This window comes from Crocodylus porosus, unplaced genomic scaffold (genome assembly GCF_001723895.1).
Source record: "Crocodylus porosus isolate Cpor-Errol unplaced genomic scaffold, CroPor_comp1, whole genome shotgun sequence".
NCBI lineage: Eukaryota > Metazoa > Chordata > Crocodylia > Crocodylidae > Crocodylus > Crocodylus porosus.
Genome location: NW_017728928.1, coordinates 11,890,795 through 11,914,324, shown reverse-complemented (window position 1 = coordinate 11,914,324; position 23,530 = coordinate 11,890,795). Strand labels below are relative to the sequence as shown.

Genomic DNA, 23,530 nt, shown 5'->3' with positions numbered 1-23,530 from the left:
AAAAAAAAAAAAAAAAGAAAGTGTTTCAGTAAAAAGTTTGCAGATTGTCAGTGAAAAAGTTATCTGTGGTTGACAACCCTGGGTGTTGGGTAGAGCAGAAAAGGATGTCATCTGTGTTTTTGTCTGACATTTTCCAGCATGTGATTTTTTTTTTTTTCTTTTAATTTAATACAAAGCCAATGAGAAATGTTGTTGTGTAATGTGGAGTTGGAGATGCCTGGCTCCATCAGGCAATGACTTCTGTCAGAATTAATCAGACAGGCAAGGATCTAGCAAAATATTGATTTACTCAGGGTAAACTTTGAAAAGCTACCTGTTCTAGGAGACTGGCCTCCTGATCTTTCTGTTTTCATGCTTTTCCATCTCTCTTGAAGTGAAAAGATTAGAGCTGATTTAGCTGTGTGTGGGGGGCAGATTACACATAATCTTATTATTTTGATCTCATTACATTTAGGCTCCTATATCGGAAAATGGCCCTGTATTTAACCCGTTCCTCAACTGCAACGAGCAATTACTTTCCCCTTACATAATGTGGCTCACGTTAAAGAAAAAAAGTCATATTTCCAAAGTGAAAAGCTTCTTCAAACACTCTTCAGTGAGCAGGGCATCTGAAGGTAACTTGTTATTAACTCCATATAACCCAAAATAGTGCAATAAATAGTCGGGGGGGTGCTAAAGGGATGGCATAACCTTTCAGTGTAGTCACTTTCTTTCTTCTATAACACTCGTTTCAAATATCAGCATGTTTCTGTCAAATCTGAAAACTCTGAACATCAGAATTTTGTTGGACAATTTTCAAATTTAGGTCTAAAATAAGTGGTGCATTTGGTCTTCAGGTCAAAGAGATGGCAGACCAGTCTCAAGCAAAAAATCTCTGGTACTTTCATTTGCTGGATCATTCTCCTGCTATTGGATGAAAAAGTGGGTATACTTCAGACTTCACAATGAAATAATAATGTAATCTCACTTCAGTATATCCTGAACCACTAATTCATCAATTCTAGCCTGTTTCATTTTGGTACTTGGGGAAAAAAAGGTAGACTTGTAATTGGGGGTGGAGAGAGATGTCTGAATGAATACTGTTTAAAAAAAAAAAAAAAAAAATGCAGTCCTTCCAAGCGCGCTCATGCTCTTCCATGCCTGCTGCATAACTACTTTAATGTGACTCTGACATCTCCTTTAGCAGGGTTAACTACTAGGGCTTGATTTGAGAGAAAAATAACTTAACTTTTGTTTTGGGCTACTGTGTTTTACTGCAAACACTCTAGTGCAGACATTATCACGTGGACTTCCAGTTTACAAGAAGTCTTTGTCTCAAACCTTTGAAAAAAATTCTGTTCTTTCTGGACAGTCCCAGGTATTGGTTATGGAACAAGCTGTCTTGTACTCAGTCGGACCTGAATATAGAAGGAAGGCAATTTAACAAAATGAGGATTGACTAATGAAGTCTGTAGCTGGGGGTAAAAGTAACACTAAGATTCCTTGATTGCTTCAGAAGTCTGCTTTTTACTGTAACATTAAAGCATACACAGGGAACTTGTTTAGCATCAGGTATCCTTATAGATTTCCAACTCATTTCAATCTGGATTCTTTTGGAAGAGTAGTAGTTGCTTTTTCATGGTCTATTTCTATTGTCAAGGAGCTGCTGATGGATATGTTTATAGGCTTTGGATATGTTTGCCTGTATGTTTATAGGTTTTGGATATAGGCTGATGGATATGTTTATCTTTAGGCTTAAGATTTAAAACAAAATGCAGGGTTGTAGGGGACGGAGGAGCTTTCTCTTTTTCACCACCTTGGTTCTCTCGTTCTTGTAGGCCAAGTTCATTCTAAATTAAAAAGTTCATCTTATTACATACATTAAAACCCGTTTTTCCCATTGAATATAAAACAGTTCTTCCTTACTATTGCTCACTAGATGATCTTTGAATTCCCGTTCAACCCTATGGTTGAACAACTTCCAAGCCACGTTTTGCCTGGAGTCCACTGTTAAGTTAGCTTTTGGTACCGTAGAGTTAAATATTCTGGCTTGGGGTGCACGGGAGTAAGAGCCTAGTTTAGTCCAATGGCAGGGCAAGGTTCTCCAGAGATGCCTGGGACAGCCCTTTGTTTTCATAACTTGAACTGTGTTTTCCTACTGTTTAGAATAACTTTAAAAACTTGTTTTCTTACAAAAAATGTTGCTTCTATTGTGCATTCACACTGGGTGGTGGTGATTTTTTTGCTTGTGTGAGTGGAGCTGTTGGCAAGGTTTTTAACTTGTTCTTGGATAACAGTAAAGTATTTGTTTTTTAAATGAGAGGTAGGAAATTGCAAAGAATAAAGAATTGCCTACTAGCCTACTGATAGTGTGCCTGTTCCATTCTGCAGCTAGCAGAGGCAGATGAGATAGTGATGTATGGGGACTTGACATTAAACAATTTACCGAGCAGCTCTGAAATGTCACAGGAGAAATAAGATTTGAGTGCTTCACTAATTTTGGTATCACTTGAAAGAAATAAATAAATCAAAGCCTTACCTCTTAAAAAATGAACAATCCTGCAAAACTCTTAATGTAGCTTATTTATTACTACAGAAGAATCATAAGTTGTCATGTCCTGCTCGCAAAGGCAGGAGATGATGGTCTGCAGCCAGTTTGCCTAGAAATTGTGCCTTTAGAGGACAAATATAGGGATCCTGCTGCATTTGGAAGTTCAGTGCCCAAGAAGGCAAGTAACCACTTTAATTTGCCGAATTATGCGGCTTTTTCAACTAACCGGCATAAATTTTGCAGCAAGAACATCCACGTAATCATTAATTTTATAAGATTGTTTTAGTTAAGGTATCTTTTCACCTGTATGTTGATTATGATTTAAGATCTAATCCTTAGTAGTTAGTGTCTCCAGTGTGTCTGTTGCTAGTATGTTAGGTCAGATTATTGCTCATCTGTCTGGCTCTTCTCCATTTTTTTTTTTTTTTTGCTAATCATGCGGCTGATGCTAGTCTGTTTCACAGTTCCCCAAATGCTTCAGATATAGTTGGTGCAGCACTTTCTGACAGCAGTGGTGCTGCTTACTGGGTTAATTGTTCATGGAGGAACTTCTTAGTTCCCTTTTGATATTGCTCTGCAGGGATTGCCTGGAAAATCTTGTATAGCCTAATTTTAACAAAAAATGTAGCTTGCCATTCTCCCTCAAACAAAGTGATCTTTCAGCCAGGCTTCACTGAGCTTGATTGGAAAGGAAATCTGAAATACATTGGGGCGATTTTTAGAGACTGCAGGTCAGGGAATGCAGTTCCAGTGGCGATAGCTGTATTTAGAGTTATTAAAGCTGTAAATCCTTTTTGGTGCTAACAGGAAATGGCAGGCTTCATTTTTATTGGCCAAAATGATCCACGTTCTCAGCTGGGATAACTGAGGAGAATAGTGATGACACTTGGGGCGGCTGTCTCTAGGTAGTGGAACATGGGCTTTTCCTTCCTGAATGCTTTCAAATGCTGTATGTGCAATTGTGCATGCTGTAGGGATTGATCAAAAAACATGCCTGGTATTAAACATGCAGGAGAATAAGAAAGCTCCAGTGTTTAATTGCAGCTGAAAGTCTCTCATCTCAAAACCCTCTGCTTTGATAAGTTGGAGTGTTATGGTCTATGTCTAACGAAGTCTAGTTTTTAGCCATTGAAACGATAAAGTGCTGGTCTTCCCCATCTGTGCATAGCTGCGAATCATCAGCGTGTGAGGAGAAGCGGGGGTTACTGATTTACCATGCCTGTTGATGAGGTGTCATTTAGAGCAGTGGTTCCCAAACTCTGACAGATAAACCCATTGCCAATTTAAAATGATACAACCTTAAGTACCACCAGCAAACTTTTGTCGTGTAAAGTAATTATAATAAATATGTTAACACATACCACTGGTAGTACGTGTACCACAGATTGGGAATCTCTGGTAATTTAGAGAAACAAACCGATCGAGAGGACTGAGAGCAGGCCTATCATTTGCATTATAAACCAAAGCGAGGTGCTTTATCAGTCTACCCCTTCTAATTGTGATGAACTAGATTCCACCCCCCCCCCCCCCCAACATGATACATGTCTTGTGTGGAAGACAAACATTTTTGTTCTCCGTTCTGAGAGAGACCTTCAGCTGTCTGTCTTTGGGATCAGGACTGACCCAATTTGGTGGCTGACCTGGAAGGAAGTATCTTTCTTTCCTAGCAGCAATTGGAGGTCATGGCTTTCAGAAACATATGAATTGCAGATCTCTGTGTGGTGCCTGGAAGAATCGTCTTGACACTCTCAGCCAAGCAATCAACCTATATCGGTCCAGAAGAAGAATGTGTGGGCTTTGGTTGACTTCCCCCCTCCTACCAATTATGTCAATATTTTCTTCCACCTCTCTTCCCCAGTCATAAATTCTCTGTGGAGTCCTGCCACTGGACAGTATGTTGAAAGTACTGGAAGGCAGGTCCTTTTGTCTGTTATGCTTTCTCCCATTCTAATATTAGTGGGGGAGAAATCGGCGTCTGTCACATTCTGCCTCCATGCACCTTCCCTCTAAAAATTCCTGCTGTTTGGTCTATCCTCTTTTCTCTATTTTTGAAGCAGCAATACTTCCTCAGACCTCCCAACTGAAGACTTCTTATTTCATTCAGCTCAGTGCCTGAACAGAGCTTTTGCAAGTGCAACCGCTAAAGCCCTGCCTAGTCAAACATTTGTTTTATGGAGTCTTTGATGTCTAAGAGCTACAGAACAAGGCTTCAGCCTCTGCTTTCATTTTCTGAAAAGTTCAGCTTCAAAAGCAGAACTATGTGCATGCCTGTGTGGCACAGTCACCCTGAGGACAGCCAACCTGGATCCATTTTAAGGAGGAAAAAGGGGGTTTCCTCCCTGGGAGCACACGTCAGCTGTTCCAGTTTAGTTGTCCACTATTATACTGGTATAGATAGAGCCAAACTTCTGTGACACTAAACCTGTTTCACTGATGTTTCAGGATTTGTGCAGGCATGTTAGAGGTCCTTGAAACTAAAAGTTTTTAAAGGTAGAATACATGTTCAATTTAGGTCTTTGTTGGTTAAAACTGGGACCGTAGGGATATGCCAGTCACTTAGAACTTTTTTGGATCTACAAAATTGGAAAAAATGGCTAGAACAGACCTCCAGAGGTCATCTAGTCCAGCCCCCTGCTCAAGTCAGGATTATCCCTCCTTAAACCATCTCAGACAAATGTTTATCTAACCTGCACTTAAACTTCCAGTGTTGATTCCACAGCCTCTCTGGGTAAACTGTTGTAGGGTCTAAGCCAGGGGTGGGAAAAATACGGCCCATGGTCTGGATCTGGCCCCTGCCTGCCCCTGCTGCACTCAGCATGGGGTTGAGCCCTTTCCTCATCCACCAGGGCAGTGTACTGCACTCTGTGTGTTGGCCAGGGCCCTCCCACATGCTTCTGGGTGGGGGCCGCTGCTGCTGCCACCCGAGGAACTGCTCAACTCCTTGTGTCCCTGCTGCAGCACTCCGGGCAGCAGGTAAGGAAGCGGGGGTGGCAAGGGGAAGCTGCAGCTGGCGGCAGGGAGCAGGGCCAGGCTGCCTGCTCCATCACAGGGGGCTTCCCCCACCCCCACTGTGCGTAGCTCTGGCAGAGTCCTGAGAACTGTATGTTAACTGGCCCCACTTTCTGCTGCCACATGCAGCTTCCAGAGCTGGCTGGAGCCACGTGCAGGCTGGGGGCTCTGCCTGTGCAGGCCATGAGTATCCTGAAGCCCCACTGCCTGCTGCTACTTACCCCACCATACCCACACACTCCCCCACACCTGATAACTACATCCTCTCCGATGCCCACCCATACACACCCCCACATGCCACAACCACACACTTCCCCACCCCCCACACACATACAATGTGCAAGAGTAAGACTATTTTGAGCTATAATGCAATTGCCTCTATGTACACTATGCAAACACGCACAATTCAGGACAAAAATGTATATTTTAAATAACATTGAAATACTAAAAATAAAACATCTACTACAACTTATGATTTGGTATTTTTCCAGTTCCAAGATGGTAATCTCTCCTCCCCCCCCCCCCCGGAGTACTTTTGGGGACATGGGGAAGAACTTCTGGTGGCAAAGGTCAGAAGTGTGGGAACTTCCAATCCCAAGATGGTGATAAGGGAGTGGGGCTACCCTTGCAGCCCTCCAGCTGAAATAATTGCCTACCCCGGTCTAAGCACCCTCACAGTTAGATAATGGAAAGAACTTTCCAACTTTAAACATTCCTTGTTGCAATTTATAGAACTATAGGGTTGAACAAGTTCAAGGATCATCTAGTCCAGTGGTCACCAGCTAATGGATCTCAATCCACTGGTAGATCTTGCAGTCGATCCAAGGCTAGGGTGGGGGGCTGAGTGCCTGCGTGCATGCACACATACACCCCAGCCAAGCAGGTCAGTCTGTGGGGAAGGGAAGGGGTGGGGGCCAGTGCTGCAGAGGCAGGAGTAGGGGTAAGTTGAATGGGGCCCCAGCTAGGTGGCACTTGCCTGCTGGGGAGGTACACCTCCAAATAATATTTTCTCCCTCTGCCTTGATTTGCACCCCCCTTCTCTACCCACAGACTTGCCTGCGAGGGGGTGGTGAATCAGGGCGACTGCCCCGGGCCCTGTGCTTTGGGTGGGGGGGCCTCATGGAGCCGGGCGGAGTGGTAGCTCCATGTCCAGCTGCTTGCTACACTCCCCTCCCCAACCGGGCCGATGCTGCGCCAATGGCGGAGGCAGCTTCTTGGGGCCCAGGGCCTGTGGGATCAGAGCTGAGGCAGGGCCGTGCATGGGCTGATTTGCCCTGGGCCCCACACCCCGCTTGGATCACCTCTGCTGTTAGGCAGGGGAGGGGAGGGGTGATGGCAGTGTATGGTAGATCTTGGGTTGCTTTTAAATGCCAGAGGTGATCTCCTACTTAAAAGGGTTGGAGACCACTAATCTAGTCCAGCCCTTTGCACAAAAACAGGATTCACCATTCCTAAACCAGGGCAAATTAGAAGCTTGTCTAGACACTGCTTGAACAACTAATTTCCTGTCCTGTCTCTTACAGCTGCAGAGCAATTGATCACCCTCCTCTTTAAAGCCAGCCTTCTGGCATTTGTATTTTGCATTTTGCACCCTCTTTTCTAGACTGAATAATTTTAATTCATCCAACCTTTCCTTATGTCTGTCTTGAAGCACCGTGCCCAAAATAGGGCTCAGTCTTCCAAGTGCAGGTCTCACCAGTGCTGAATGAAGTGGAAGAATCACTTCCCATAACTTGCATATGACATTCCAGTAAGCGTGTGTGTGTGTGTGTGTGAGAGAGAGAGAGAGAGAGAGAGAGAAGTGTTGACTCATTTAACTTGTGGTCCACTATATCTCCCGGTCCTGTTCTGCAGTACTGCAGCCTAGCCAGTTGTTCCCCATTTTGTATTTGATTGTTCCTTCCCAAATGTAGTACTTCACATGTATTGAACTTCATTCCATTTCAGACCCTTTTTCCCAATTGATTAAAGTCATTACTCTAGACACTTCAAAAACCAAGAATGCAAGCCTTATTGGCCTATTAAAATTGTGAACTAGCTCAAAGAAGCATTTTGCACATATAGCATCAAACAGTGGTTATGAGGAAGAGAAGGGGACTAAAGCAATTGGTCAATGATTGTGGTTAGATTACATCTCAAACTTTTCCTGAAAGTCTCTCCTCTGCATGTACTTACATGTGAATGCATGAACAAACTTGGACTTTAATATTATATTGCATGTGTGGAGTAATGTTTTAAATGTTTACAAGCAGCTGGAGCATGGTTACTAGGAAGCACCTTTCAGGGAGCCTGATGTCATTCAATCATAACCCTCTCCAGCTGAACAGGAATTTTCCTTGTAGCCATCATTCAGCCCTTCCCTAGAAAGAGGCTGACCGACAGAATAGGGAAGCAAGTAGAGCAGGGCTGTCCAACTTTTTTGAATGTGGGGCTGGATCATGAACTTTTTATCACCCAGTGGGCCAGTGAGCCATATTCAAACACCCTCTGTCCTGGGCCAGAGAGACCCTGCCTGTGCAGCCCTGCTGCACCTGTCTGTTACTACAAGGTTTATGGTAGCTGCTGGTGGTCAGGGGCAGGAGGGAGCCATTCTGCATCCAGCCAGCTACTGCCCCAGAGACTGAAGGGGAGAAATAAATAGCTCCACATCTGCATCCCTCGAGCAGCACAGCCCCATGAGCCGACGCTACCCGAGGGAGGCTGGAGCAAGGCGGCCACTTCACCGCAGCCCTGCATACCATGGTGCCTGGCCACCCACACATGCAGCCCCGGTGGCCTCAGCGCTGCAAGCCCATAGCACAGGGTCTGGCAGACACTGGCTCCTGCCGCCTTGCCCCGCAGAGGTCATGCCAGGACCCCACCTGCTGAGGGCCCCCCCCTCCCCCCCGGGGCTGCCCTGCTGACTGTCCGCGCCAGGCGCTGCGCCCCGTTCCTGCCCCGCAGCCGCCGAGCCTGGCGGGTCCCCAGGGGTGGGCAGGACCTCAGGGGCAAGGGGCTGAGCTTTAGAGAAGTAAAAGCAGGTGCTATCCCCAGCTCATCTAGTCAGATGCAGCTGGGGCAGCCCTGCGCTGCACAGCTCTTGGGGCAGTGGTGGCAGGACCTGGCTCATGTCACAAGCCTGACCCTGTGGGGGTGAGCAGCTCCCCTCCCCTCCCCCACCTGCCTGTCCCCAGCAAGGGACCTCAGGCCTCAGAAAATGGCTTGGCAGGCTGTATGGCGGACCACGGGCCGTATACTGGATGAGCCTGAAGTAGAGGGCAAGTGTTTCCCTGGAACATCAGGTGCGAAGGCTTACTGGGTTGTTTTGAATAAACGCCATTTGAAATGCACTTGTGCCACAGACCCACGTTTCTTAACATGTGGAATGAAAGAGAAACATATCTTGATCCCCGTATTTTTTGGGGGCAGATCAGCCTGGGAAGAGGAATGCTAGGATATGTGAAAAGACATTTGAAGCACTAAATGATGTTTTAAGGGATATTGGCCACTGCTATATCTGTATTTTTCTAACTGGAACACAGGCGTGGTTTAATTTGTTATTTAACCATGTGACTGCTTCTCACGCATAAGAAACGTGGTTTAGTGAGTGTGAGGACCTGTAACTAGGAATTTCCAAGTTTTCGTTTTGGTTTTGCCAGTCACTAAATGACTTTAGGCAAATTGCTTAACTTGCATCTTCCTCCACTTCGTAAAATAGGGACTTCTGGTTTGCTGAGGTGTTTAAGGAGTGTAAGAACATGGCATTAGGCCAAAATCCCAGAGGATTGTCAATAAAGTGGTAAATTCTTAAGTGTTTTTTATCCTGCATAATGAGGATGGGCTTTTTTCCACTTCATAAATCTAGCATCAGAACTTGGGTATGATTTGTGGACAACAATGCATGTATGTATGCCCATGTACACTTCTGGGCTAGGTACAGTCAGTCAAAAAGCCTGAGGCTGAATCGATTCAGTCTTTGTAGGTTAGTCTATGATGCACAGATTAAATTGAAACAGAAGTGAACAGACACTTACTTTTGATTCAGGAAATGCAGCCATAGGCCTGCAGTGGCTCAGGCCAGAAGCTGGGGGGTGCTCAAGCATGGCTCTCTGGTTATATGTTCACTTCCTCTTTCTGCTGCCCCTGAGGTCTCTGGGATTTGCAGGCCAGAATTACAGGAGCAGGACTCTGCAGGGTTGCTCATCCCTTTCTCTTCCTGCTTCCAGATGCTTCTGGGATTTGTAGTACACAGTTGCAGCCAGCAGTAAGTTTGAGTGGGGGAAAGGGTATTTAACCCCCCACTCCCTGGCTCCAGATCTCAACTGGAGTTTGCCTGGGGAGGGGACAGTTCTTCCCCCACTGTAGACTGCCTGCATCTCCAGCCAAGCTTCCCCCCTCCCCTCTTGTCAGCCAGTCCTCACTGCTCTAGCTAGGGAGCAGAGGGGTGGGGCCAGCCCTGGCCTTTGGAGCAGACAGCCCAGCCCAGCCCAGGTCTGGAAAGCATGCTGGGATGCTGGGGGACTGTGATTTAACTTGAACTAAGAAGGGATCTGGGACAGAAGTTTCATAAACCAGTTTGACCCAAATCAGTTAAATCTGATACTACATTCAACTAGGTTTATCTTAAAGCAGTTTCATCCATTTTGAAACTGGTTTATGGGCACTGAACTTCTGTTTTGTTACCTACAGAAGATGGACAGTATGCTTTTTTTTGTTTTTGTTTTTTGTTTCCCATTTGTGACCTGTTTCATTTGTATTGCAGTGTAGTAAGAGGCCAGGTACTAAGACTGAATTGCCACTGTAGCCTTCCTATGCTGATCGTAGACCTATGTCCCCCCACTGTCTGTCTCAACTGTCCTATTTCTGACGCATGCCACCAAGTGTTGGTTTTTGTGACAGCCGATACAATTGCTTTTGCTAAATGGATATTGCAAAATGGAAGATTCCTTAACTCTTGTGAGTTGCCACAAGACTACTGTTAGGATTCCTGCAGTCTTGCCTCATGAACTGGAATGGAAATGTAAAACATGCTTGCTGGAATGTTTTTGATAGTTGTTTCTTTTTTCTTTTTTTCCCCTTTTGGCAGAGTGACTTTCATCCTCCATTCCTCAGAGGTTTTGCCAAGAGCGTTTTACAAAAGCATTGCCATTTCATTAGAGGCTGTTCTAAGAAGTTATGGTCAGTTGTGCTTGTTTAAATATTCTAAGAACATGTGATAGCAAATATGTTGTCTTTGTGCTTGGTATCCATGCCTCTGAAGTTAAAGGGACAGCTGGATGCAGCTTGCACATTCTGGAAGGCACAGAAATTTACTGGGTCATTGTGCAAGTAGCAGGTATGTTCTCTTCTGGAAACCTGCTTTTAAATCAGTTAAGTTTTACCGATTGGTTTGAAATCTCAGTGTAGGGAGAGGTACTGCATATGTTAGACAAGTGATCCTCTGACAAGGATCCGAGTCTACTATAATCCACTCTGCATAACAGCAAACTAGGGAAATGCTGCAGTCTTCAATGGTTCCACAATTAAATGTGGATTGGGTTTGAGATTAAGGAAGGACGTTTTGTCTTCTGCTTCTGTGATAACATCCTGAAGACTGAGTTAGTTATAAAAGGCAGCTGATCCAGGACTTTAGTCACAGTAAATCAGCTTTTAGCCTCTAGAGAGAAACAATATTCTCCTTCCTTTTTTTAAAGGGATCATTCTTGTTAGCACAGTGATATGGGGCTTTGCATGCATAGGAACCAAGCTATTGGAGGTAAAGAATCTCTTATGTGTTTATTTTATACCTAATCAAATCACTAATGAAACATCACTTTTCACTGCAGCCAAGAGCTAGTTGTTTCTGAAAATCATAGAAATTATAACAATTATGCATAGTATTTTATCTCTGGTACTTAGCTTGAAAATTATTTTAGGGTTTTCTTAGTTTAAGGACAATTTTGGGAACCTTTAGAGTACAAGAAAAACTCGTTTGGAGAAAATGGACTAGTGGCTACTACTGCAGAGCTCTGTGGAGGGTGTTTTTATTTTAGTTTGCCATATTAATCCTTGTTTTACTGCATGCTAGCAGCCTTGCCAGCTTCCCTGCTGACTCTGTTTACTCTCACCTTTCTTTTCTAATATTTCTCATTCTTGGACCCTCCACCCATGCCTTGAAGCATAAACATATAACGTCTGCAACCACTGATGTCTCTGCCACTCTGTCCAGATTCTGTAAGGGGTCGACTACTTATGTAAGTGCAGATAAAATGCTAAGCTGCATTGATGGTAGCAACAGGATGAAACATGTTAGTGAAGGACTGGTGTAGGCTAAACCTGTGGTAGAGCTTCTGGACAACATGTATTTCCGTTCCACACTTTACCACTGAAATTGTGGAAATGTGTTTGCAACTTGGTCTTTTTAACTGTGTGAATTAGGAACATATTTTCTACAGAATTACAAAACTGCCTCCCATTTTTCCTTTGGTTCAGGTCATTTATTTCAGCATATTCACAAGTATTCTTACAGAGCATTTTATGCTTATACTTGGGTGGGGGAGAGGGTCCCTGGAAGTAATTTTTGGAGAAATCTGTAACTTCTACTTTCTCTTGTTTTTCCCTCTGGGTTTACAGCAGGGGTGGGCAAAATGCGGGTCCGGATGTGGCCTGCCAGGCCATTCTATCTGGCCTGCGGGGCCCCTAAAAAATTTAGAAAATAAATATTTATCTGCCCCTGGCTGCCTGTCATGCGGCCCTTGGTGGCTTGCCAAAACTCAGTTAGCGGCCCTCTGCCCAAAATAGCCTGCCCCTGGTTTACAGTAACTTTCAGCTTTGTTTTATATATTACTGCTGACCAGTATAATGGGCTTCTTCAGAGGAGAGAGTTGGCTAGGTTCTGAGATGAGGAAGATGTCGAGAGGCAGTGCCAGCTAATCAAGGCAGTTGCTTCAAAAGGTACAGTGTAAAATTAAAATGAGTTTTTTGGCTATTGCAAGTGGTTTAACTTGGACTTCACTGCCGTAAATGGTGCTGACATGAGAATTGAACTGTGCGCCATGTAGAACAGTCCTCACTTAAGATTCATCAGAAGGCAGCAAGGCTCCTCATGCCCACGAGTCACATAGCAATGCTGTCCTCTTTGCTTACAAAGAGTGTGTGGGGGGGTGGTTTGGGGGCCTAAACTTTTGGGCCAGGAAGGTGGAAGAAGTGCATGAAGAAGTGGACAGGAAGATATTGGGGTGAGGGAGACTGACATTTTGTTGTTCATACTGATCGGTCTCTGATTTTATTTATTTATTTATTTATTTATTTATTTTAAGACGGTCAACAATGCTACTTGAAGGTATTGCAGTTTGATAGGAAAAGCCTTTACTTTTTGAAGGCTGTGTCAGGTCTCCTTTGCATTGTTGTCCATTTTGCAACTGTTAGCAGCAGAAGTCTTCCTGTTAGCTGGCAGCATCCAAGCTTAGTGACTGCTCTTGGGTAACATGGGACTATTCCAGGGGCGGGCTGTTATTTTGGGTGGAGGGCCACTTACTGAGTTTTGGCAAGTCATCAAGGGCCGCATGATAGGCAGCCAGGGGCATATAAATATTCATTTTCTAAATTTTTTTAGGGGCCCCGCGGGCCAGATAGAATGGCCTGGCAGGCCGCATCCAGCCCCCAGGCTGCATTTTGCCCACCCCTGGACTATTCCCTTCTCCAGTAGGTTGTAGTATGGTTTAAACTGTTTTGAGATGCTTAGAAAGGCCTAAAACATATAAAACATATGCAGGAAGTTGCACGCTGCTGAGCCATCTTTCTCTTATTGACTGTTTAGCTCTCTCCTTATGTTGTGGACATTCAGTCTCACCTGATTGGCATCAACCACATTTGAGTGTGTCACAGTGAAAAGGAACTAAAGGATGGGGAAGTTGTCTGTTTCTTGGTTAAAGCATGATTGGTCTTGCTTAGAATTGGCATACGGTTTTGACGTGCTCTTTGCCCTTTGTACTGACAAGGCACTGTTTCCTCCTGTGCTGTGTTCTCTTACTGTCAGTTTAAATGCTGACAGATTTAGAAACTTGGAATGAAGAGGATTAGTTTAGAGACTTTGCTGTCCATAATATCCTCCGTAGAAGGTTGGATTGACATGTACATGAGTAGTTTTCCATCACCAGGTAATGTCTGTCGTCTTTTTTTATAGAAAGGCCTTAATAAAGGTAAATCTTGGTATGCTGAGAAGTTAGTTGTGTGGCACCTAGTTTTGGAGAAGAAAACTGTATTTAGCTCTGTCGTATTCAGGTGCCATTCCCCATAAAGTTATTGGAAATTGTGCTCACTTGTGTCAGTGCTGATTTGAACCAGCCTTTTTTGGACTGCGCCCCTCTCTGTAACAAAAGCTTTACATGTCAACTCTCCTGCATAGGACTGAGCCTGTCCTTGTCTCTGGATCTTCCCAGCACACCAGAAGTCACCTGGTTTGACAGTCCCTTCCTACACATGATTCCACAGGAGAATGAGTGGCTTGGGTTAAAAATTCAGTCGTGTGTGACATGGCTGGGATTATCTGTAACAATTGCTTGCTCCCCTGGACTTGGAAGAACTGTCTTTTTGACTGTTGTGGGCTTTCTTTTTAGATCTCTTCTTTTTTTTAATCAGGTGAGAGTTCTTAATATGCTGCCTTTTCACTGTACTCAGACTAGGCAACATCACTGTAAAGGAGGGGGAACCATAAACACATGTGATGAATAAACGTGGTATGTACAAGCTTTTCAGTTGCTCTCTGCTTTTCTTTCCACAGTCTTGAACCCGGAGAGCAGTAGATCTGTAGCCGGACCTCTGAGTTCTTTGTATTTAGTGACGCTCTTGGGCAGCACCTGGAGCTATCGCAGGAGCTCAGATTAACGTCAAAATGCAAATCAAGCTTTATTGAACTAACAAATATTAATAGTTCCATGTGCTTTAATCTCTGGCCTGCCCCAAATCTTTAGTTAGCTATGGGAATTCTCAGTACAAAATACTAATGCTGTAATAGAAGTTGACAAGGGAAAGTGGGTAGTTTAAATATTGGGTAGGGTTTTTGCCTGGGCTCTACGAACCCAGGGAAGTAGAGAAAGATGGTTCACAGCTATTTCAGAGACACTAACGAGGCAGTCATTCCTGCTTCCTCTGAGTCACTGAGGCTTAATGTTTCATGTTGATGAAAAATACCCTTTCTGTGAAGGAATTGAGTAGTTTGGAAAATTCATTGCTTACTATTGCAGGCTGTTTGCAAGTCCAGGAATTGGTTACTTTTCATGGTTGGGAAACCTCCTTATTCATAAGGCCACTTTTTTTTCTTTCTTTAAGGAAACTGAAGTTCTGAACATTGAATGTGCAGTAGAACATTGAATGTGCAGAATAATTAGTGTTGCTATCGTTCTGGATAATCAATTTTTTTCAAATAATCAAACACCTACAGCATGAAGTACTGAATACTGTCATTACTGTGCAGTACAGCAAATAGTAAAAATAAATGTATGGTACTGTAATGTTTTATAATTTCAAAGCACTGGTAAATAAACAGTGGACAGTTTTCTTGCCATTGAGCAAAAACCCAACTGCAGGCTGGTGGTTTTAATACAAAGCCTTCCAGTTAATTGACTTTCTACATAATTGACTCTACTATACAATTCTGTAGCAAGCTGGGGAGTTGACTCACTTGTGGCCTGTTATAAACTAGTCGGGGGATCAGCAGGCATTGGGGAAGTCACTATTTCCCCGAGCACCGCCAGGGGCAACCAGGAATAACGGTCACAAGCTGGCAGAGGGTAGGTTTAGGTTAGATATCAGGAGGCGCTACTTCACGGTCAGGGCGGCTAACTAGATGATCTGCTCAGGTCCCTTCCGACCCTAGAAACTATGAAACTATACAATTCCATATGGTTTTGAAGCAGTAAAATACATCCTATTATTCTGCTAAGTCAGTAGGTTCTTGCATTTTGACTTGTATCCTAGTTTCAGCTACTGTCTTTTCCCAGTAAGGCTGTGGGATAAACTCACTTTGCAGAGCTTCCAGTGAGGGGTGCGATACATTCTGTGCCTTTATGAAGAATAAATGCTCAGTGTCAATCCACCTGTAGTTCTTTGTAGAAGATGCAGTGGAAAACTTCTTGCTTCGTCCTGATCTTAAGGCTAAGTACAGACACAAAAAGCCTTAGGCTGAATCAATTCAAAGTGCAAAGATTAAACCAATAAGCAAATGAACAGATATTCACTTTTGATTCAGGAAATGTGTCCACATGCCGGCAGTGGCTCAAGCCAGAAGTCAGGGGTGCTAGAGGATGGCTGTCTGGCATGTAGCCAGCATGGGCTGTGTGTTCATTACTTCTTCCCACTGCACCTGAGGTCTCTGGGATTTTCAGTCCAGAGTCATGTTAGTGGGATTCTGCAGGGTTGCTAATCAGTTCCTCTTCCTGCTTCCAGGTGCTTCTGGGATTTGTAGTCCACAGTCACAGCCAGCAGTAAGCAAGCGGGGCAGGGCATCTCCATATGTGGGGGGGGAAGGGGAGTTTAACCCCTCTTCCGAGCCCAAGGCGCTATCCAGGGTTTGCCTGGGGAGGGCCAGTGAGCCCTCAGCTAGTGAGCAGAAGGGCAGGGCCAGCCCTGCTGTCTGGAGCAGATGACACAGCCTAGCCCAGGGCTGCAAATAATCCTGGGATGCTAGGAAACTGATTTAATCTGAACCAGGAAGGGGTCTGGACAGAAGTTTCGTAAACCGGTTTGACCAAAATTAGTTAAGTCTGATACTAGATTAACCAGGTTTATCCTAAACCAGTTTCAGCCATTTTGAAACTGGTTTATGTGCACTGAACTTCTGTTCTGTTACAGGTTTAAACCAGTTTACTTCATTTAAACTGGTTTATGTGTAACTTCTGTCCCTAGCCTAAATGAGCCTTGCAGCGTGGTTTAAATTTGTTATAGTAACATTCTTGATAACCTCAATTAAAACAGGCTGGGACACTAGTATTTTGGGGGGCCAACTAATATTTGCATCCATGTTTTCTTACTAGTCCCAATTTACCTTTTGCACATGAGCATGAGCAATCCCTGGCAAGACCAAAATTGCAGTTGTATTGTCATAGTCACTTTTTTGCACCCCCAGGCAGTGTATCCTCACGTTGGAGTCTGGGAACGTTTAAAATGCCTGTTCTGACTTGTACAGCAGCTAGAGGGTTGGTCGTTACTGTGCATGCACCTCCCAATTCAGATTGCGTTTTGTGACTGTTGGAGGTTGGTGTCCAGTGGATTGTCAAAAAGTTTCCTTTCCGCAATTCCATAATTCTTGGGAATATTCACTGGGTGTAGGAGTGGGGATCTTGCAGAGCATTTTCCTCAAGCTGTTAAAGTAGGAACGTCATCAGGGCTTTCTTGTCATGCAGCCATTCAGCAAAGCTTTTTTTCTGTTTCCATGGGGACAGATGGGCTTCTGATAAGAGATCTATTATCACACTGGGAAAGTAACAGGCAGGAGTTGAGCCAGTGTGGCAGTAATGCAAGGCTGACTACAGAATGAGGCCATCACATGGCAGTGTTCAAATGTAATGGCTAAAAATATTCTTCCTCCTCCTCCCTTATGCACAAATGCTCCAGCATAAAAGGCACAGCTACTTTATTTCTCAAATTCAACTAGATCAATAGTAGACTTGCGGTTTTGGCTGTGAAGTAATCTTGGGTTTGCATTGAACTTGCACAAAAAGCAGGAATTCTCTGTGCGACCTGCGGGGATTTGCAGGGGTTGGGCTTCCCGTTTTTGCAGGTTCCCAGTGCCACATTCACGTAGAGCAGCAAAGCTTATGGATTTCTTTTAGTTTAACATCTTTATCTGCAAAAATAAACTTTTCTGTACCTGTTGCTTGGTTGACTTGTGCAAGCTGTTAGGAGGAGTCGGGAAGCACTGTTTGCAATTCTAAGGTGCTGGAAAGCGGAGAGAAGAATCTTACGACAGCTTTGCTTACAATTTTCAAAATGAGAACTTTTAATAAATGGTATTGTAAGAAATATAGCCTACAGCAATGCCTCTGTGTTCATTTTGAGAGGCAGTGGAGGGGAGTTAAAAGTGTTCGGTGTTGTGGGATAACCAGTTGCCAGTTTATTTCTCTTAACTATTTTGCATAAGATTTTTTTTTTAGTGATGTTTCTGTTGTTACCCTTCAAAGCCCATCCCATTCAGACTAGTGGGAGTTAGTTCATATTTCTCAGAGCTGCTGTTTTTTAGGTTGTCTGCGGCCTCAAATGTGGACAGCACAGTTCAGCCTTTTCTTGGTTCAAGGCTTTACTGTCTTTGCATTTGCAAAGGGTACAGCTTTGCACAACTTACTTTAAATGAAAGCTGAAACTTTGCACCACCACTCTGTGATAAGGGAATTGTCTATGGCTGCAAAATTCTGGGATGCATTGGGCCTAGCTAGAGGTGCTGTTTTTAGGTGAGTGGAGGGCAGTAGTTGGCCAGCCAGGAATTGCATGGGTCTGCCCATAGACTATTCGTATGTTGGGACTTGCCTCGGTTAGTATTGTCCCAGGAGACACAGAAGGGTCTTGTTCAAAGAGCCAGTGAGAGAACCAGAGTGTTGTAGGCAGCGGTTGTTTACAAGGAGGTGCTCGCTGCAGATGTAAGAGGGGAAGAAAAACACTAGCTCTGTGGGCAGTCCCGAGACAGCTGCTTTGCATTGCAATGTGCATGCCAAAATGGCATCATTTCTTTGCCTTTGGTTTCTTCTGTGCTGCCACAGATGAGCCTGCAGGATACTGCAAAACAACCAGAGTTGTGCAATCAGAGTCTAAAGCAACATGCAGAAAGATGAAGGCACTAAGGCGTTTTGAAATCTTTCTCTAGCTTGTGTGGGCTCTTTAACCCTGTGACATCTCAGTTTTATTAAAAGTTTAAGTGTAGATATGGAACTAAGTTAGTTTCCAGCAACTTAATTCTGTAACTTGTGCGATAAAAGTACTTATTTCCAACTCCTTTGGTACCAGCATCTTGGGGGTGAGGGGGTTGTATGGTGAGAGAGATTTTGCGGGGGAGAGATCAGCATGAGTCCTTGGTTTCTCCCAGGTAGGTTTAGCACACCCTTTCTCAGAATCCCACTGGGACTTCTGGTTTACAGCTTAACTCTTTGGAGATAGTGATAACTCTTCGTGATTAATGTAAGCCATAGTTTCTCAACCTGTGGTACGCGTACCCCTGGGGGTACGTAAGACACAAACGGGATACGCGGGTACCCTAATGATTGCGCTCTCTTGCCTTTTCCTCTATCTCTTGCCCCTTCCTTCTCTCAACTATGGCAAAAAATTTGGTGCAATTTAAAAAATTTAATTCCCCAGTAATAGTTTGGTGTGCTGTGCTTTGCATGGCACCGGGTTCAGCTCTCCTTTGGAAACATCACCTCTAGCCCACGTACATACTTGAGTTGAGCATCCCTGGTGTAAAAGGTGGCAACCCTACCCACACCAAAGCAGACATCTGTCATATCACAGCCGTATATACACAGCCCTTCTTCCAACATATAGCACACATTAGTATGTAAATATAAAATCCCCTGGAAAATTGTGTGTTGGGGTACTTACTAAAATTTTGAGAAGTTGGGGGGAATTGCTATTTACATCAGTGTTTCTCAACCTTTTAAGCAAACTGATACAGAAACAACTGCTGCACGCAACTTCTGAACGCAGCACAGCACAGCTCGGTACAGCATTCCCTGTAATAGCATAAACACCATTCTAGACAAAAATAATTTAATCCTGCATCCTGGCTTTTTTCCTGCTTCCATTGCTTCACTGCTCTGTCCTCTTAGGGTGAGGCCAGAAACTGGTTTGATTCTGAAATGGGAAGTTCTGCAGCTCCACTTGCGTTGCTGTTCCAGACGGGTCCTGGGTTGGATCTCTCTCTCTGTCTGCCTCCCTCTCTCTCCCTCCACTCTTACTTAAAACCTGCCTGTTTCTTCTTTCCTGCTTCATGCTTCCTGTGCGTCTCACTGAAGCTCCCTTCCCTGCCTCCCTCCCCCTTAACACCTGGCTGCTTTGTTCAGCGTGTGGTAACTTTCCATTGCTGCAAAACTCCAGCCCCTTGCAGATTAATCTGGCACAACTGGTTCACTTAGGTCTGGGCTAGTACATTGTCCCAGGCTGTTTCCATCTCAGTAACTGCCCTTTGCAATTTAACAGCATATTTCTCCCCCTCACCTGGGAGGGACCTGACACAGACCTTGCCCAACAAGGGGATAGATACATCCTCACAGAGGCATCTGTAGTGTTACCATAATAACTGAATAATAGATTTGGATTATCAGCCACCATTCAGAATTTATGCATAGGATCCCCCAGATTGGGACAATTTATCTTTGGGTACTTCAGAAGCTCTTTGCTGGGAGACCAGCTCTGAAAGTGCCCGCTTATTTGATGACCTTTTGGATTGCAGTATCTCTTCCAGATTGAACAGAGCGTGCAGCTCTCCAGCGAGGGCAGTCAAGTCCAGGATCTCTGAAACGGTCTGTGTAGAAGAAGAGAGTTCAGGGGGTATGGCTGCTTTAGTGGGTATGCAAGTTAACTGCAGCATGGTATCAAGAAGGGGTTTTCTTGACTATCTGCTAGCATCTAATGATGAGATGACATCTGCTGAAGATGACTTTTGAAGCGTACATAACACATATATACGAAGACAGGTTGGTTCAGGTGAAGCATTGCGACGTACTATAGTTACTGGAGTGCCAAAAGCAGGATAGGGGGAACAATGCTGGTTAAGCAAGCATATTAACTGAAGTTACTCCTGTTCCAAAGGGGATGAATTATTGCAACATAAATGGCAGATAGTTTGGCTTAAAAACAGGTAGTGTATGCAAGCAAGGCACTTTAAGCTAAACTAACCGCAGTTATATTGTCTAAACAGGTGATACAAAACTTAAATGCCCCTTACTAATGTCCCCAGGCTGGCATTTGGCATATAGTGTAAGTACCCACAGCCATCTACCCTTTGCATCTCCAGCTATTATTGCATCTTAAGAGCAAGATCAAGCTCAGTCAGATTGTGTGCATGGGGAGTTACAATTGCATAATGGTTAATTTATTCTCACAGTTGTCAAATTAAGACCCACCTGTGCATTCTCAGTTTTATTCGAGAGGGAAGGGAAGGGAAGGCAAGCATTTTCCCTTTACTACAGACCATTAAACTTGAAAGCAAACTAAATTAATGTAAGGGGATTTTTAACAATGATCTTAATAGAGTTTTGATGTATGTTGTATACTTTTTATGATGAAAAAATAATGTTCCCACAAAGGTAAGCCTGCCTCAGTTGCCCGGCCTGTGCGGCCTGTGTAGAGCCATGTCACATACACTGCCAGACAGTTACCTTGGTGTATTTGCTTTCTGCCGGCTGATGTATAGCAACTGGAGTCTAACAAACACTAAGACAGCACTTCGGAAACAAAGGAGTAGCTGCACAAAAAGGCAGCTAAAGTTTGAAGGATCTTTATTTTAAGAAATCTTAAAGTAAAAAATATAAATATTTTTTTGGAAGCTGGGGCTAAAGGTGCAATCACTTGTCGTCTTTGAGAGTATCCTGAAGAGAGCGCTGCCCGATCGGAGTAGTTTGCCCTGCGTGGTGTAGGGCTAACACAGGGGGAATCATTCTTGGTATTTAGGTGCTCATCCACTATCGCTGGGGAACAGTTCAGTCAATAAGTTGCGTTTATTCAATGTCTGTTGTTTCTTCGCTTTATCATGGCGCAGTTCTACCCACAATGAAGTTGTCTTTGTATCTAGCTCTAACTGTTGCTGATGGGGAGTTTTTGATAGTGAAACTTCACACAATCATTGCAAGTGAGCAGTAGTTACATTTTGGTATAGCCTCCTCCATCGGTAATGAGCTCCTGGCTGTGGTATGTGTTGATGGCTTTTCTTTGAATGTCAGCTTCCCCTTTGTCACCTCTTTTTTGGAGAGGGAAAGATGTGTGATGTGACCAGAACTTCAGAAGTGGAAATAATTACCAGTGATCACCACTTCATTTGCACAGAAAGTTTCTCCATTATAGAAATGACTAACTGCACAGATGTAACTTGTGAACTGTGTAGCTATTTCTCTGTTTTGTGAGTGCATTAGAGAGGAGACGTTATATTGCGTGCGTTTGGGGACTGGAAAGTTAATACAGCTTGTTCCTCTTTTTGTCTTTCCTCATTTTCATCCACCTGGTCTCATGTGGCTTGTGCTAGATGGGGTCGAAACCATTTCTTAATCTTCCATTTTAGACTGACAGCTTTCTGTTAGTCAAACTGTTTCCCAGGAGAAAACAATTAGCGAAAGGTGACTGAAAAAGGAATAGGTGTGGTGCTGGCTGGAAAGTAAAAGCAACATGCCAAAGTCTGGTAGGTCTGTAATAACACTCTCATGCTGCTTTCTGAAATAAAGTAACTCCACTTCAGTAGAACTGGTGTCAAAGTACAGTTATATTTTGTTGTGTGGAGAAATGGGTCAACAATTACTTCTTCCATATGGTAGCAAGTGCTTAGGTCAGTGGTTCTCAACCTTGTTGGACTCAAGGTAGGTTTTGGAAAATGCCAACTGCTAGTTTTCACTTTTTTTTTTTGACTGCAGAAAACTGCAGGTCTTTTGTTGCAAAGAACTCGGAAAGACCCCCAAAGGTCAGAATGGCTTTGATATTATGGATTCCTGGCTGAATTTGCTGGGGCACGTCCAGACGAGTGTGGATATGCGGTATGTGGCATCGCAGAGCTCTCTGCGGCGCCACACATCGCATGTTCAGGTGTTCCCCATGCTGCTACTTCCTGGGGGTGAGGGTTGACCCCAGGAGATCCCAGGGTCAAAAAAACCCACACCCAAAAAAGTGGGGTGGCACACATGGCAGCAGCGCGCACGGCCCAAAACCAGAGCCTGGTTGGCGGGAGCCACACTCTGGCTGCCGGCCAGGCTTTATGCTGCAGGAGCACCATGGCTGCAGCTCCTGGAGGACCCCAGGTAAGGCTGCTGGGGTCACCACTATTGCTAGCCCCAGCCTCCCCTACCCCGCCCAGGGTAACCTGCCACACACCAGAGCGTGCATGGCACAAGCGTTCCCCGGGGACACACAGCCATGGCACAAGGCATGCTGCTGTTGCTTGTTCCTAGGGGGACTCACATTCCTGCTCATCTGGACATGCCCTTTTGGCTTGCATGCACAAACATGGTTCACAACATAAGCACTGCATTATGTAGCATCTTGCAGCACCTTCGAAAGGATCTCGGGGCATACTATAGTGCTGTGGCACTCTAGCTAGGAATACCTGGCTTAGGTGTTGCTTTTGTCTTGCCCACTGTACGAAACAATGGCCATATAGCCAAGGCATGTATGCTGAAAAATCATGCTTCCCCTGATGCTCTCTAATGTTCCAGCACTAACAGAGTTTCATCCTTTGTGACTTCTGTCTCTTGTGCTTGTTTTTAAAATAGTTATCCTCAGAAAAGTTCACCTTGAACCTCATGATCCTGTGTTTCCTTGTTTAGTATCTGGGTTCTGTTTGCACCTTTTGCCTGTGATCTGCTATGCCTGATTCCTGTGATCAGAGAGACCTGACAAGAAATGTCTTGCATTCAAAAGCTTGTCTAACTTTATCCTAACTATATAGGTGGTCCAATAAAAGATATCGCCCTACTTGCCTCTCAGGGAATTTAACAAAATTCACCATTGCTGTCCCTTAATAATCTGGATTTAATTTAGAGTGGTAAAAAACCCCTGAAGCTCCCAGTCTTGTCTTTTATACTTGGGTTCCCACCCAGACTATCATAGGGAAATTTCTGCCAAATTCCATAATATAGTGCTTAAAACTTGTGCAAGTACAAGAGAATTGGGTGGAATCCTGTTTTTACACTGTACTCAGAAGAATTATTCAGAACTTAGTTGACTACTACTGATGGTAAGAAGCAGAGTACAGCTTGTCTTTCAGAGCTCAGCTTGCATTTGGGGTTTTGGAAAGTAAGTAAATGCGCTCTATCTAAACTACGAACATGATCTAGAAAAGTGGTT

At 44.2% G+C, this 23,530-nt stretch overlaps 1 protein-coding gene across 2 annotated transcripts in view; it reads left to right on the top strand.

Moving 5' to 3' along the window:
- The window catches only part of GRB2 (growth factor receptor bound protein 2), a 59,196-nt gene that overhangs the window by 20,261 nt on the left and 15,405 nt on the right, over positions 1 to 23,530 (top strand). Inside the window, exon 1 of one of the 2 annotated variants that reach the window (XM_019542544.1) lies at positions 10,675 to 10,696. The exons of the other annotated variant lie outside the window; for it this stretch is intronic. Coding sequence (XP_019398089.1) covers positions 10,694 to 10,696 — 3 coding nt within the window. The 5' untranslated portion in view covers positions 10,675 to 10,693. Of the gene's footprint in view, positions 1 to 10,674; positions 10,697 to 23,530 lie in introns of those variants that run through there. 2 annotated transcript variants of the gene reach the window in all.